This window comes from Fukomys damarensis, unplaced genomic scaffold (genome assembly GCF_012274545.1).
Source record: "Fukomys damarensis isolate Sample0158 unplaced genomic scaffold, DMR_v1.0_HiC HiC_scaffold_5, whole genome shotgun sequence".
Lineage (NCBI taxonomy): Eukaryota > Metazoa > Chordata > Mammalia > Rodentia > Bathyergidae > Fukomys > Fukomys damarensis.
Window position 1 is genome coordinate 20,103,383 of NW_022900917.1, and position 15,976 is coordinate 20,119,358.

The 15,976-nt window shown below is 43.2% G+C and overlaps 1 protein-coding gene across 1 annotated transcript in view; it reads right to left on the reverse strand.

The window, feature by feature from the left end:
- Positions 1-15,976, reverse strand: part of Esrp1 (epithelial splicing regulatory protein 1) — a 67,582-nt gene that overhangs the window by 34,597 nt on the left and 17,009 nt on the right. Inside the window, exons 4-11 of the mRNA XM_019206819.1 lie at positions 12,660-12,758; positions 12,475-12,529; positions 11,122-11,232; positions 10,869-11,001; positions 10,733-10,775; positions 6,138-6,439; positions 2,809-3,027; positions 380-566 (exon numbers count right to left, since the gene is read on the reverse strand). Of these exons, the coding sequence (XP_019062364.1) occupies positions 380-566; positions 2,809-3,027; positions 6,138-6,439; positions 10,733-10,775; positions 10,869-11,001; positions 11,122-11,232; positions 12,475-12,529; positions 12,660-12,758 (1,149 nt within the window). The remainder of the gene's footprint in view (positions 1-379; positions 567-2,808; positions 3,028-6,137; positions 6,440-10,732; positions 10,776-10,868; positions 11,002-11,121; positions 11,233-12,474; positions 12,530-12,659; positions 12,759-15,976) is intronic.

The following is a 15,976-nucleotide window of genomic DNA, read 5'->3' on the forward strand; positions in this document are numbered from 1 at the left end:
AAAGAAAGAAACAAAGAAGGAAAAGGGATCCAGCCATACTTAAATGCGTACTGAAATATGTACATAGCCAGGTTGCCTCTCAGAGTCAGTGCTTACTGAGGGCACAATAAGCTCCAGAAATCAACTGCTTACCACTGGAAAAGCAAGAAGATAATTTAAAAGGAGGTTATGTGCAGTGTCTCTAATTATGGGTGTCCACAACCAAGGTCTTAAATGATTACCAGATACTACTGATTTCAGATGGGAAAGCCTTATGTAACCACCTTGCTGCCGCCGAAAGAACCAGGGGCACAGAAAGTTACAAAAGCAGCTTAAGCACCTACCAGCGTACAGCATAGAATAGCGCCAAGACCCAAGAAAAACTTACATGGTAACTTACATGGCGGTGGGGATAAGCCATTTCGATTTAAAGTGCCCCCCATTAACACAAAGTTCATCTCCTCAGCTGAACACTGAAAGACTTCCACATATCTGTCCTTCATGGTTTTTTTATGACACTTCTGTGCAGCCATAAATGCCCTGTCCGCAGACTTCATCTGGATAAAGGCATCTCCTGATGGGCGGCCCTGGGTGTGTGAGGAAGAATAAAAACAAGAGGAGATGGTCTCCCTCAACAAGGAAATAAACAGAACACAAAAGGTCATGGCCACCCGCAGCAGAGTTGTGTGAGCCACCAAGTCTGGGTGCCAGCACAATCTGAGACCAGACTCACGTCGCCTCCTCACCAGAATGGCCACAAAACCTTCACGAGACAGTCTTGAGAGCTCATACCTCCAAGTGAGCCTTTCTGGTTTGTTAAATTAGTATCAGATTAACATGTTTTGAAAGGGTCTCCTTGTGACTGCTGCTTTCAAAATATGGGATTGTATACTGAAAATTTTTTTTCCCTCCTGAAAAATCCGATTAAATGTCATTGGATTGAGAAAAGCTAGTAACAGAACCAGTCTTAGAGCTTTAGAGATCCTTCTAAATGAACAAACCAGTGTCTCCTGTGGCTCCCAGCGCTCGTCTACTGCGGCCCTGCCACGTCCCTCCCTCCTCCCTCATTGAGGCCTTGGCCAGAATGTGACCGAGGGACTCGGATAAGACACACTGGCCCAAGGGACAGTGATGGCAGGTGGGAGCTGCATCGCCACTGGCCAGGGTGGCCTTGTCCACCTCCTGCCTCCACCTGCACCTTCAGCTAGCTCTAAGAGAGGCTCAGAGGCTCTGCTTTTAGTAATTGCTAAAATTGCTTATTTAAAGTCATGGCTGTAGATTTCTGTTCCACAGAGAGACCTACAACACCCTGGTTTTGTTTAGTGTGAACATTTTATGAGGGAGAGAGAGACACAACCAGTTTATAGGCCTGCTTTCTTATTTTATAGTTTCCTACAAGTCTCTTAGGAAATACTTGGTCCAAATGATTACCATGCAAGTTACCCTAAGAGATACCAGGCCAGGGAAATCAACAAGCCCAGTCCAAGACAGAAACCTACCATCTTCCGGGCAGCTAAGAGCTTGTCCAGCATCAAAGCAGCATTCTTCTCCAGTGCAATCACAGGTTCAACAAGAGGCAACCCTGTCTACTGCTGGTATCTAAACAGTAATGGCCCCAGGGTTACCAGATATGGTGACTCAAAAAGGCATAATGCAGTCGGGCATGGTGGCACCGGCAGTTATTCCAGCACTCCAGGAGGCTGAGACAGGAGGACAGAAAACTTGAGTCCAGCCTGTGTAATTTGGTGACTTAGCGAGAGCTTGTCTCAGAATAAAAAAAATTGGCTGGGATATAGCACAGTACAAAGGTGTTGGATTCAGTCTCCAGTACAAGAATAAAATAAAATAGAAATAAACTCCTACCAGTCAAGCAGGCTAAGGGGGTTATCAGATGAAAAGGTAGTGTATGGCTTAATATTAACTTAAGAGTTAGAGTGAGTGCTGGGTGCTGGTACTAAATTTCTGATTGCTGCACCCAGGGATGCGTGCTTCCAGCGGGGCAAGATTACACTGATGAGAAGGACACATCGCCAAGTGAAAAGGGGGAAATTAGCTGTGAGGGGGAGAAAAAATGACTATCTCTAATATCAGCCTATATTCAACCCAAAGTGCTCAGAAAACATTTCCAAAACTTAATACAAGTTAACTTTTAGCGGAATGCCAAAGTTTTAATTAGAACTACTTGCCTTATGAGGTTACAGACTTTTGTCCTTGCTTAACAAAAAAATATTGGTAAATTGTCCTGCAACCAGTGTGACGTCCTTTTTAAGCAGAAGCCAAACGACAGTGGCACACCGAGGGGACACAGATCTCAGTGGAGGCCTCTCAGCATCTCAACCACGTGCTTGCTATGATCCCCACCGTGCTCAAGGCACCGTCTACACAGCCTCCTCGACTCTGCGCCCTACAGAGACAGCGTCACTGTCTAACGGGGATGAAATAAGTCATTTCTAAACAGTCTGTGGATACAAAATTGTCTGGGACTCAGGCATGCTCAGCTGCCTGTGCCTCATTCGCGACGGTTTTCACACCAAAGCATCAGAGTCAGAGCTCACTGGCTGCACGGGTAATGCTGCACCCACCTACCCGGTTCCCACCTGACTACCAATGGTGCGACGGATTTTTCTGTGATGAAGGGAGGAGAGCTGAATTCGAACGACCGTGATAAACGGCAGCATTCTTTCTGGACTACACCCAAAATACTTCTTGTATTCACAGCTAAATCCTTCCTTAAAGACTTACTATAAAACTAAAGAGTATGTGTACTCTTTCAGAAGAGAGCTTTTGAGCCCGGTGGGGTGGGGGGAAGCAAATACATTACCCTCTTACCTGGTGATTCAGTACCATGTGAACCCCGTGCGTACGGATGTCCGTGGAGAATTCCCCCAGGAAGTCCAGGATGTCTTCTATTGTGGCTGCATAGGGAAGCCCTCGAAGGCGGATACAGTCTCTAACATTTGTTGGGGGGACAAATTGCTGAGGTAGTACTGGAATAATGGGTGGGTTTGGGAGTGGAATGAGGGGGGCTGAGGAGAACCGATTCAGCACCTGCACTCAAAGCAAAATAGAAGTGATTTAGAAACTTGCTATTCCTGATCTTCTGCAGACTAACACTGGCATTTCTGGGGAGCCATTAGAAATGTGGAATCTAGCTAGGCAGGGTGGTACACATCTATAATCTCAGTGCTGGGGAGGCTGAAGCAGGAGGATCACTGAGTTGCAATCCAACCTGAACCACAAAGCAAGACCCTGACTAAAAACAGAAATGCAGAGTCCAGGGGCTGGGCTGTGGCTCAGTGGTACAGTGCATGCTTTGTGTGGGCAAGGCCCTGGCTGTACTCTCCAGGACAAAAGAAAAAAGAAAATAAAAATAAGCAATGCAGTCTCAGGTGTACTCCAGACCTCAGAAATATGAATCTGCCCTTCAACAAGCTCTTCAGCCGATTCATTAAATATATAAAAGTTTGAGAGGCACTGATGCAGAAAGAGATTCATGCATTTCAGCTGGGAAATGCACAATACCTGCCTCTGCCAAACACAGAAGCCACACACCACACAGTGTACTTACGAAAACTGTGTTTACCTGGGCAAACATAGCACTACTCCTTTGAAACAAAAGGCCTTACATTCTGCTTTTTCTTTTTAATTGGCCATTGAACCCAAGGCCTTTGCCCCTGAGCCACCTTCCCTAATTTTTGAGACAGAGCCTCAGTGAGTTGCCCAAGTGGGACTCAAACTTATGATCCTCCTGCCTCAGCCTCCCAAGTGCTGGGATTGCAGGTGTGCACCACTATGCACAGTAAGTGGGCTTTTATAAAAATCTGGAAAATGTGGACATATGTGGCAATTTATTAGATTTAATTTTCCAACACAATGGAATTTTCCATTCCCTTTAATATTCTCTTCATGCTCTACCTCCAAACACAAGAATTAGACAGAATGACTTAGCAAAAGAACCACAGGAAAAATAATGATTTTGAATGATATTAAAAGACAACATCACATAAAAGCACACAGAACATCTGGAAAATGCAAACTGAAAAAAAAAAAAAATTGGTGACCATAAAGACAGTAATTTAGTTTCCATGGGAATCTGAGGCAGTACCAAGATAGAGGGTCTTCGATATCTTTTAGATTCTGGAATTCAGCTATCCTGAGCATGGACCATGGGCCTGAACAATTGCTCCAGGCAAATCTTAAGTCATGAATTTCTTGTCCATTTTTATCTTACACCATGGGAACTAATTTGTAATACTAGGAAGTCGGTCGCTGTGCCAACGCCCTTTGTGGCACTCCCAGCTTTTCTAGGAACCTTGACCACTGCAGACTTGAATGTCTCACACACTGAAAATGTGGCTGTATCAATGAACCCTTCCCTAAAATGTGCACAACTTCTTTACTCCCAACATATTTAGTAGTTGGGGAAGAAGTGACAGAATCAAAGAACAAATATGGCACATCTAAAGCAATGCTAGAGTCAGAAAACCTTCTCCAAGTTATACAATTGCTATGCATCTAAAACAACAGGCATAGAACAAGACTAGAAAACCAGGAAAGAATGGTCCAGCAATGTGTATGACCTGCCAGACAGAAGCTGCTCAATTACTCAATTTCTCATTGAGTTTATCGGTACTTTTTATGTATACAGTACAGTTACATTCATCGCTGAGGTCTTGTACCTTTACGTGACATATCTTAGTTCCTACTCTTCCCCACCCCCTGCCCTCCCTTTACCCCCTCCCTCACTCTTTCTATTTACAAAGAATTTGTTTTTCCCTTTCTCATACAATGATAGAGCCCACGACTACTTTGCACTTGTTAAATAAAGCAGTAGGGATGGTGAAATGAAGAAAAAGTTCACCCACACCCAAAATTGCCTTGTGGCAACCCTAAAGGTTCTGTTAATTAGGGCAATTTTGTTTTTCCTGGTACCAGGGATTGAACTCAGGACCTTGCGCTAGGCAGGCAGGGAACAGCACCACTGAGCTAAATCCCCAGAACTCTGGGCATTCATTCATTCATTCATGCATGTGGTACCAGGGGTCGAACTCAGAACCCTGCTCTTGTAAGGCAGGAGCAGTGCCACTGAGCTAAATCCCCAGCCTTGGGCAATTATTTTAAAGTACGATATACAGCAGTCTGCAGAAACTTCACAAAGTCATTTTGTGAATTTACAGAAATAATTAGAGTAAGTATCCTCAACACTTGCAAAACAAAAAAAGGAGTCATTAAATCAACCTCTTCTCCTATGGGACACCAATTGAGTACACTGAAAACAAAATAGCTAAAGCAATCTTTCAAACTTAAAATCTTTTAAGCCTTTTAAATCTAAACATCTTGAAATTTATGCTCTATATATCGATCTAGCTCTAAAGAAATCAGTCAGAAACTGATAAAAGTTTTACAAACATGTTTGGAGTTTGTTTTGGTGTGTTTGTGTGTGTGTGTGTGTGTGTGGTAGTGAGGTTTGAATCTAGGCCCTTTCCACTAATGTACATTTCCATCCCTTTATTTTTAACTTTGAGACAGAGTCTTGCTAAATCACTAAATTGCCAAGGCTGGGCTTGAACCTGCAATCCTCCTGCCTCAGCCTCCAAGAGTGCTGAGATTACAGGCTTGCACCACCATGTCCTCCTTAGAGAACTGTTTATATAGGAAATTCTAAAGGTAGAATAAGAAACTGACCCAAACATAGAATAGAGGAATTTCTAAATAAAATATGTACCACAGTGAGGTATATTAATTTAAATATGAAACCTTTCAAACATGGACAAGCTTTCAAGATACAGTTTTAAAACAATGTAAGAAAATCAAATACAAAAAAACAGTATGTTCCTCTGTGGTCATAGAATCAGACTATTTTCATGTACTTATATTCTCTTGTATTCTCCAAGATTTTAACGCAAGGAATAACGTAAGGTTGTTTTCAAAGATTAAAAAACAAACAAGTCAGAAGTCCGAACATAGTGTTAGAAACGACCTGTTTGCCGCGTGTGGTGGGGTACACCTGTAATCCAGCCCTTGGGAGGCTGAGGCAGGAAGACTGCCACGAGTTCAAGCCAGGCTGGGCTACACAGTGAGCTCGAGGGCAGCCTTAACTACCTAGCCAGACCTTGCCTCAAAAAACAAAAGCAAAAAAGAGGAAGAATCAAACCAACCTGCTGAACTTCAGCGGCGGTGCTCCTGAAGAGTTCGATGTACCTTTTACCCAACAAGTCTTTGTGCTTCCTCAGGGCGTTCTGTGCATATTCCTCACAAGCGAAGAGGACAAACGCGTCTCCCGTCGGCCTGCCATCCGGGTAGGTGACGAACAAGATGCCTTCCTTCCCCCCAGTGATGGGGCAGTGCTGTCCAAAGAAGGCCACCACTTCTTCAGCTGTGGCCGTGAAAGGAAGCCCGCGCATGCGCACAATGACCTGATTCTCCTTGGACAGAAACTGGGCTACTTCATTGGAGGTACCTGGGAGAAACGGGGAGACAACGGCTTTGAATTCCGTAAACTCCTGGTAATGTCTTCAATATCTTGACCCACCTTCCTACTGAATTCATACTGATGACACCCTGGGGATAAAAACATTGGCTTCTCTTAAATTTGAAGCCGTTCCGGCCAGCCTTTCCATAAAACAGCCATGTTTGTAGAAAGCTGGTCCGATCATTAAATCACAGACCAGCTGGCTCTTCTCCTGGGGGGCAACCGCCTCAGGCATCATGGGCGTTGAAGGTGTTAACTCTGTGGCAGCGCCTGCGGACCACACACAGGGTCCACCATCTGACTCCCAGAACTGCAACCAGAGCAACAACAAGCACAGGCCCTGGAGCCAGACAATTTACTAGGGAAACTTAGCAAGCTTAACCTCTTGTGCCTTAATTCCAACATCTGTAAAACTGCCTGCTTCATAAAACATTGACCATTGAGACGGCTTGGTGGTGCACGTGTGTAATCCCAGCACTCAGGAAGCTGAGGCAGGAGGATTGAAATGAGTTCGAGGTCAGCTTCTGCTACATAGTGAGTTTAAAGCCAGCCTAAACTACAGAAAGACTGCATCTCAAAGAATCAAAAACAAAACAACAGCAACAACAAAAAAACAACACAGAATTATGGGCAGAGACTTAGGGAGGGGAATGGGATAAAATAAAATTTATTATCCACAATTTTTAAAAATTATGAGAATTAAGTTGGTTAATGCTGATAAAGCACTATGGGTTTATAATTTACCTAATTGCTTTTTATGGAGAAAGTTACAAAACCAGCCACTGGGGCACACGCCTGCGATCCAAGCTACTTGGGAGGGTGAGGCTGGAAGACCCCAAGTTTCAGCTCAGTTGGGCAACTCAGAGAGATTCAAAGCGCTGGGATGTAGCTCAGTGATAGAGCACTTGCCTAGCACATGTGAAGCCCAAGGCTTCTAGTACCACAAAAAAAGTTTCAAACACAACTGAGAAAAACAGTGTAACGAATATAGTTGGCATACCGCTCCAGTGTATCAACATTCTGCCCAAACGAAGGCATTCTAGGTATTCTGAGTTTTTTTTGAGACAGGGTCTTGCTCTGTAGTTCAGGTTATCCGTGAGCTCACTGTGTAGCTGAGACTGACCTCGAACTCACAGCAATCATCTTGCCTCAGCCTCCCGAGGGCTGGGATTACAGGTGTCTACCATCTTGTCCAGCTCCAAACTAAAGCATTCTGTACCACATGCCACATAATGAATATTTAAGTGCATGTCCATCAAACTCATACAGTAGAACACTTTCCTTAATAGAAATTTTTGCTGGGCGTGGTGGCGCATGCCGGTAATCCCAGCACTCGGGAGGCTGAGGCAGGAGGATCGCTGTGAGTTCAAGACCAGCCTGGGCTGCATAGTGAGTTCCAGGTCAGTCGCAACTACATAGTGAGACCCTGTCTCAAAAAAACAATAAATAAATAAATAAGTAAATTAATTAATTAATTAATTAATTAAAGGAAAAATTTTTTTTTATTTTTTTTGTGTTTTTGAGAGAGGATTGTGCTTTGTAGTTCAGGCTGGCCTTGAACTCACTATGCAGCCTAGCCTGGCCTCAAACTCAAGGCAATCCTCCTGCCTCAGCCTCCTGGAATGCTGGGATTACAGGCATGTGCCACCACACCTGACTCAATAGGAAATTCTCATCACACTATTCACATGCAATGAAATCCCAGGCAACAGTGAGAATATTAGTTAACTTTGCCATTCCCAATTTACAATTCAGCCACCATGGGACCCTAGCATTCAGGGTAAGAATATGTAACTCCAGATGTATTTTACCCCCAGCCAATCAAACACTGCTTTGGAATTTTGGTGATCATCTTCTTCTTCTTCTTCTTCTTCTTATCATTATTATTATTATTATTTTGATACTGGGATCGAACTAAAGACCTTGTGCTTGCAAGTTGGGTGCTGCACCACCGAGCTAAATCCCCCACCCTTGGTAATCTTATTAAAGCCCTAAATTTTGAAGGCTTAGGCCATTTCTAAAGAAATAGTGCCAAAATAGGAATACACTAGTGAGTTGTGCTTTAACAGGATGTTACCCTGTTTCTCATTGCAAAAAAGTCACCAGTGCTATATTATGCAAGAATACAAATTTATCTCTATATAAAACAAATGTTCTGCATTTAAGTCAAAGTTGCCCAATGGAACTTAGTACGAGGTGTCAATATTTTCTTAAAACGGGGTCCATAATTCTTAGGTTCTGCTATACTATTTTTAGATTTTAGCCTAGTGAATAGCACAGAAATGCAAAAATATTTACTGCAACATACTTAAAGTGAATGCTAGAAATAAGCTCTAGATGTAGAATAAGGATGTTTAAAAACTTTATGGCACATACACTAAGTAGAATTAACGTTTGAGGAAAATGAGTAACATTGCAAAATGTTTATAAAATATCAAAGAAAGGAAGTTGTAAGAAAACCGAACATTCAAGGCCATCCTGGGCTACATAGTGCACTCAAGAGCAGCCTGAACTACACAGACAATGTCTAAAAATAAACAAACAAACAAATTATACAACCTGAACAGAACATACACATTTAAAAAGTAAGTGTATATGGCCAGGGATTTAGCTCAGTAGTTCTGGTGCCTGCTTCACAAGAGCAAGGACCCAAGTTCGATCCCGGGTACCAAAAAAAAAAAAAAAAAAAAAAAAAAAAAAAAAGTAGATATATGTGTAGTTGACAAAAAATTACACAAAATACTATTTTTTTATATATGTTATTTACAGGTTTAAAGCTACGCCTTAAAAAAAGTTACAATTTGAGAATTAGATAAAACTAATACGCTTCTTGACACTGATGATGTAATTTAGAGAAAAACTAGAAACAAATATTCAACAGTCTCAGGTATTACAGTGTGGCTGTTTGAAAAGGTTTTAGACTCATTTCTTTCCAAAATTACCCCTTCCTGCTGGGTGTGGTGGTACAGACCTGTAATCCCAGCACTCGGAAGGCTGAGGCAGGAAGATTGCCAAGAGTTCAAGACAAGCCCGGGCTACATAATGAGTTCAATACCAACATATCAAGACCCTGTCTCAAAAACAAAACAAAAAAACAAAAACTACCCTTTTCCTTTATATGTGATTTTTATTATCATTCATCCTTGTACTTTTTTTAAATGGATATTTTCTACAATTCTGGAATGTCTTAAGTTACTTTTCTCATTTCTGAGACCCAATGTCCAACACCCATACGTTAAAGGGAAAAAGATTTATTTCAGGTCAACACCTTTGTACGTTTTTTATGGCATTTTTATGGCTATTTAATAGGTTGGGTCAAGCCTCGGGGAGTGTAGTAGTACTTTTTTTTTTTTGAGACAGGATCCTGGCCTTAAACTCACTGTGTAGACCAGGCTGGCCTGAACTCCCACTCATCCTCCTGCCTCAGCCTCCACAGTGCTGGGATTACAGGTGTGTGCCACCAAGCCTGGCATTCAGTGTAACAGTACCTTAAGCTCACTAATACTATTCAAAGTTTTTTTTTTTTTTCTATTAAAAGAAACAAAAAGAGTTCTTGGGCCGGGAACTTAGCGAGTGGTTCTGCCACCTGCCTGAGTTTGATTCCCAGTACCAAAAAAAAAGAGTTCTTATATATTTTTGATTGGGAAATAAAAATCATTCATGATGTGTGTGTGTGTGTGGTGAAAACAAAACCAAGGGCTGAACTAAGGCTCTACTCCTGAACTACCAGGCCCATCATACCCCTATTATCAGCCAGGTGTAGTGGCGCACCCCTGTGATCCCAGCACTAGGGAGACTGAGGCAGGAGGATTGCTATGAGTTGAGACCAGCCTGGGCTAAAAAATAGTGAGTTTCAGGTCAGTTTCAACTACATAGTGAGACCCTGTCTCAAATAACCAAAAACTAAAACCAAAACCAAAACCAAAACCAAAAAACCCTATTATCTAATCTTTTTTTTTGTACCAGAGATCGAAGCAGGGCCTTAAACTTGCGAGGCAGGCACAGTGTCACTGACCCAAATCCCCGGCCTTCATCAACTCCTTTTTGTTTTTGTATTTGTTTTTGTTTTTTGAGACAGGGTCTCATTATGTAGTTGAGACTGACCTGGAACTCACTATGTAGCCCAGGCTGGTCTCGAACTCACAGCGATCCTCCTGCCTCAGCCTCCCGAGTGCTGGGATTACAGGCATGCACCACCACACCCAGCCCCAGATCTACTCTTAATACATAGGTTCAATGCTTTCTTTTATTAACTAAAGACATTATATAAAAGGCACTTACCACCAGCAATTTTGAGAAAATCTTCACCAGTGGCTTTATAAACCTACGAACACAAAGAGAAGTTCAAACAGCCAAATTCCGAGCCCTCACTCCACGTTCACGCTCACGCAGGGGCAGAGTCCCAGGAGAATCATACCTCAATGTACCGGGTGCCCATGTGATGTTTGTGCCTCTGCAGGGCCAGGTCCCTGTGCTCCTCACTCACAAACCTCACCAGAGCCTCTCCATTCCTCCGACCCTGAGCATTCAGACAAAGTGCTGCGCCACCCCTTTGAAAAGAATGAGAGGCATGGCAGGTAGAAAGTAATTGTGAGGAGGAAAGGGTGATGATAGGAAGCCCGGCGACCCTTTGGGATGGTTAAGTAAAGCAGAGGTGAAAGGAAACCAACTTGGCAATATTGAGTCCTTTGAAGAATCTCGCAACGTCCTGGTCCGAAGACTGCCACGGCAAACCCCGCGCCCTCACCACTGTGTTATCATCGATAAGTTCCATCTTGCTGCTGCAGACAAAGCAAAACTTCAGTTTGCAAAGTTAATGCTTGCTGTGTGACATCCAGGAGCCCTTGCCAGGCAATGCGCCTGGTGACCCGTGAGGTCTCATTTATTTGCAGTTTAGACAGACTCGCCCTACGGCCTCATTTTCCTCAGGAGCTGTCAGCTCTGAGTCTGTTCACTCTACAAAGACCACCAGCTCCTCCAGCACGTCTGTGAGCCGAGGAGCCACTCGCCTGCCAGGAACTCAAAGGTCCCCAGGGCCAACTCGCAAGACGCAAGCTTCTCCCAGTCCCCTCGTGGCCTGAAACTTGCTAGAACCAAGGACAGATTTAAATTAATTTGCAGATCTAGGCAGTAACAAGTGGGTGTTTAAATCCAACTTGCAACAAAATTTACAGAACAGAGCTGGAAATTAACCCACATTAGGAGCGTGTGCATGCGGTCAGATCTCTGCCATGAAAACATTTTCCCTGCAAAACTGGAGTCACCCCGGGGTGTTCACGTTAACACTAGGGAGTGCCGACACCTCCACAGGACATTTGGAAATCACCTATTATACATTCTGACATCTTTTGCCATCTGTCCTTCTGAGGTTTGTATTTTCAGCGATCCTAGAACATTTTCCTAGTGAGTCACCTTCTTTACAGCTACACAGGCTTCGAAGCCTCTCCATGGGCAAAGCCATCAGAAGCTTCTACCCACGTCAGGCTCACGCAGGTCACTGCAGTGATACACACACCTCCCCAGGCGCACCCGTGCTCACAGATGGACACAGCACAGCTTCCTAGTTCTTCCTAGCCGTCTCCTTTGCCTTCAGGTAAAAGCTGATAAACACACTTGATCTCAGTAAAAAATTGTGAACTCTCATTTTTTTCCTTTGGAGTTTTTCCAAGTGGGCGGATGGTTAAATTTTAAAGGAATAAATGAAGAATCACACATACAACATTAAGATGTCCCACTTAATGTGGATGACTGAAGATGCCAATACCGCATTTCATTAAATTTTGGTCCCAATATCCAAGCTTACGTTATGTTTTGTTTTGTGTTTCATTTTTCTTTTCCCTGGTACTGGGGATTGAACTTAGGACACTGTACTTGTAAGGCAAGTGAAGGGCCACGGAGCTACATCCCTAGTCCCACGCTTACTTTAATAAATGGTCTACCACGAAGGGATAGTCAAAAGGTTAAGTTTCTAAACAATAATAAAAATTTTTTAAAACTCAAGTGGATAGTATTCAACTACTTACCAAGTGCCACTTTCAAACTTGTAGTTTACCCTCTCTGGGTCTGAAAACCTGTGATCTAAACACGAGAGAACACAAGTCAGCACTTCAGCTATGAGACATGCAAGGTTGTGGGAACAAATTCAAAAGCACGGGTCAAGGGCGGGTCGTGAGATCCTCTTCTATGACTGATGATGGCAGTGACTTACTGTAAGGCTCCGATATCATCGCTAAAATTATATTCCCCATCTCCTCAACTTGGGAGGCTCCATATCGAGAGTCTGAACCACTCTTCTCAAAGTTTAAACCTGTGCGATTCAGTGAAGGAAACGTGCTGCAGAGGTAAAAAGAAGTTACTGTAACCCCAAGTGAAACCCCAGGTAAAACTCTTTCAAAACTTCAGTGTGGTTGCTTAGGGTTAGGGTGCACACACTCCCTCAAGTTCCCTGTGCTCCCTCGGGTCAGACGTCCACGTCTTGGGTGTTGCCAGTAATAAAAGTTGTTTGTTCAGGTAACAGCAAATGTGCAGATGCTCAGTGCAGGGGTTTTCATTTCAAATATAGAGTCCACAAGGTTAATCAGAATCCAGGGCTAGAATCTCTGTTAGAGTACTAATGCAAATCCTTCATTCTGTCTTCATTTTACCTGACTTTACACATGCACCGACCAGGAATTTAAAGAGACCACAAGTATTACAAGACCTACTCTGGCCTCACGTGAGATAGATGGACTTGCTGACACTGTTTCTGTGACACTTCTTATACTCAGAACTTCTCCTTTACATTACTTTTAGAACACCTTTGGATATCCCGTTTTGTTTTGTTTTTTGGTACCGGGGATCGAACTCCGGACCTTGTGTTTGTGAGGCAGGCAGCAGCACCGCTGAGCTAAATCCTCTCCCCCATATCCCACTTTTTATGGTAGCAAATGCTAGTTCTGTGATAAAAAGATTTAGAAATAATTGAAGCACTCAAAGCCAACAAAGGCCAATGGGTATTTTTCACATTTGGTTGGGGTGGGGTGGGTGGGAGGAGGCGCTGTGGTACTGGGAACTGAACGCAGAGGGCTTCAGGCTGAGCTACACCCCCAGTTTTTTGTTTTTTATATTTTGTTTTGAGACTGGGTCTTGCTAAATTGCTCAGGATGGCTTCAAAATGATCGTACCTGAGCCACAGTGCTGATTACAGGCACGTACCACCACAATGACATTTTTTTTTTTTTTAAACAGTGCAATCTAATGGGCAGACAAGGGGGTCTCACTATGTTGCCAGGCTGGTCTAGGTCTCTGAACTCAAGTGATCCTTCTGTCTCAGCCTCCTAAGAGCTGAAACATGGGCACATGCCACCATGCCTGGTTTCAACGCCGTCCTTCGCCTTGTCAGTACAATGTGTGGGTAAAGCCAGCGAAAATGACTCACTCTTCAGTCTTGGCTCAAACTCAGCTTGAGGGGGAAAGCGGAACACATTTCCACTACATTTTATGATTTAGAATTTCACTAAAATAAGTATATATCATCACCAAAATAGTTACTTACAAAGGCTAACAGTCTTTGGGGGAAAAAAAAAGTCACTGGAATATGTAACTTATTCAGATTTCAATACTATAGTAGTATTTTGTATTACCACCAAAATAGTTACTTACAAAGGCTAACAGTCTTTGGGGGAAAAAAAAAAAGTCACTGGAATATGTAACTTATTCAGATTTCAATACTATAGTAGTATTTTGTATTATGTATTAATGTGAATAAATTTTGTAATGTAGTACAATGCACATCAATTATATTATAGAACTGCATCTTTTCTATAGAGTTTAAAACCCTAGCCAGGGCTGGGGTGTGGTTCAAAGGTAGAGTACCTGCCTAGCATGCATCAGGCCCTGGAGTTCTACTGCCAATACTGCAAAGACGAAAACAAAAACCAAGGGCCAGGGATCTGGCTCAGTGGTTCCACCACCTGCCTCACAAGTGCAAGGACCTTAGTTCGATCCCCGGTACCCAAAAAACAAAGACCAGCCCAGGCATGGGAGTGCACACCGACGATCCTAACACTTGGAAGGCTGAGGCAGGAAGATTGCTGCGAGTTTAAGGTCAGTCTGAGCTACACAAGAGATCCGGTTTCAAAAAGCCAAAACAAGCAATTAAAAACAAATAAACAACAACAAAAAACAGATATTTGAGCTGAGAGAGTAAAGCAGGAAGATTATAAGTTCATGTCCAACCTAAGGAACTTAGTAGGACCCTGTCTCAAAAACATAATGAAATGTCTGGGGATGTAACTCAGTGCAAAGGGCCTGGGTTCAATCCCTAGTACATAGATGCAAGGGACATCCATGTGACAGTTACTGGGGCGCTTGCCTCATTTTACACTTAGCTTAGTATTTCATAATACATTTTAAAAAGGAAGACAGATATGAAGGAAAGGTCCTAATGTACGATTCAGTGCAATCTAAGAGGGAGCAATGTTAAAACAAATCACAGAGCAGGCACCCAGAATGCCGCCTAAGGTGCTGCTGAGTGTGTAGCAGCGCAGCTCTAGCCTAGCACGTGCCAAGGTCCTGGGTTCCATTCTGTCACACACCCATACAAAGAATTTCCCCTGCCAAGTACCCCAATTGACTGAAGGTTTATCCATTGAGTAATATCTTTCTCCATTTGAAATTTAAGATCACTTTCCACTTTCCACCTGAGCTTTCTCCTCCCTCTCTCATTAAAGAGACGCTGCTACCTAACAGTGGGGAGGCAAACTCATTTTTGTGTTGTCCCTCGACTGGCTCTATCTCTTTGCTGTTAAATATGCTACATGAAGAAAAGTAGCCATATGTTCCTGGCCAATTACTTAACCCCCCCCACACTTTGGCTTATCTGCAAAACGCACAGCTGTGATAATCTTTACCTCCCTGGGCTTTTTGTGCTGATTAAATGAGATAAAGTAAGCCCAGTGCACAAAGCAGCCATTTAAATAAGAGATGCCCTGCCCCTTCCCAGAGCCCTGTGGCTGCTCTCATAACCCAGGATAACTGAGACGTGTTTTTTTAAACATAGCACCGGGGATTGAACACGGGTGGCTACCTCTGACCTACACCCCCAGCTCTTTTTATTTTTTGAGATAGGTTCTTGTTAAATTGCCTAGGGTGAACTTGAATTTTCAGCCTTCCCAAATGGCTGGGCCTGTGCCACCATGCCTGGCTCGACCAGACCTTTTGAGGGCCACATCTACAACTGAAAAATCTGAACTCACCATCTGCCCTTTCGAATACCACATAATCTAATCACCAAGCTCACACAGTAGATGGTGTCTGCATCCTCCACCCTCTCCTGACATCACCTAGTGATGAGATAAGGTGCTGCTACTGAGAAAAATTAATCACATAGATGTTTTAGCAACAGACCAATTTCTACTAACTGGGGTCACTGATGATCTGCAGAAGGAGATACTATTTGAAGTATTTATTAATCCAGTGCCTTTTTTTTTTTTTTTTAATGGTATCAGGGATCGAACTCAGGACCTTGTACTTACGAGGCAGGCA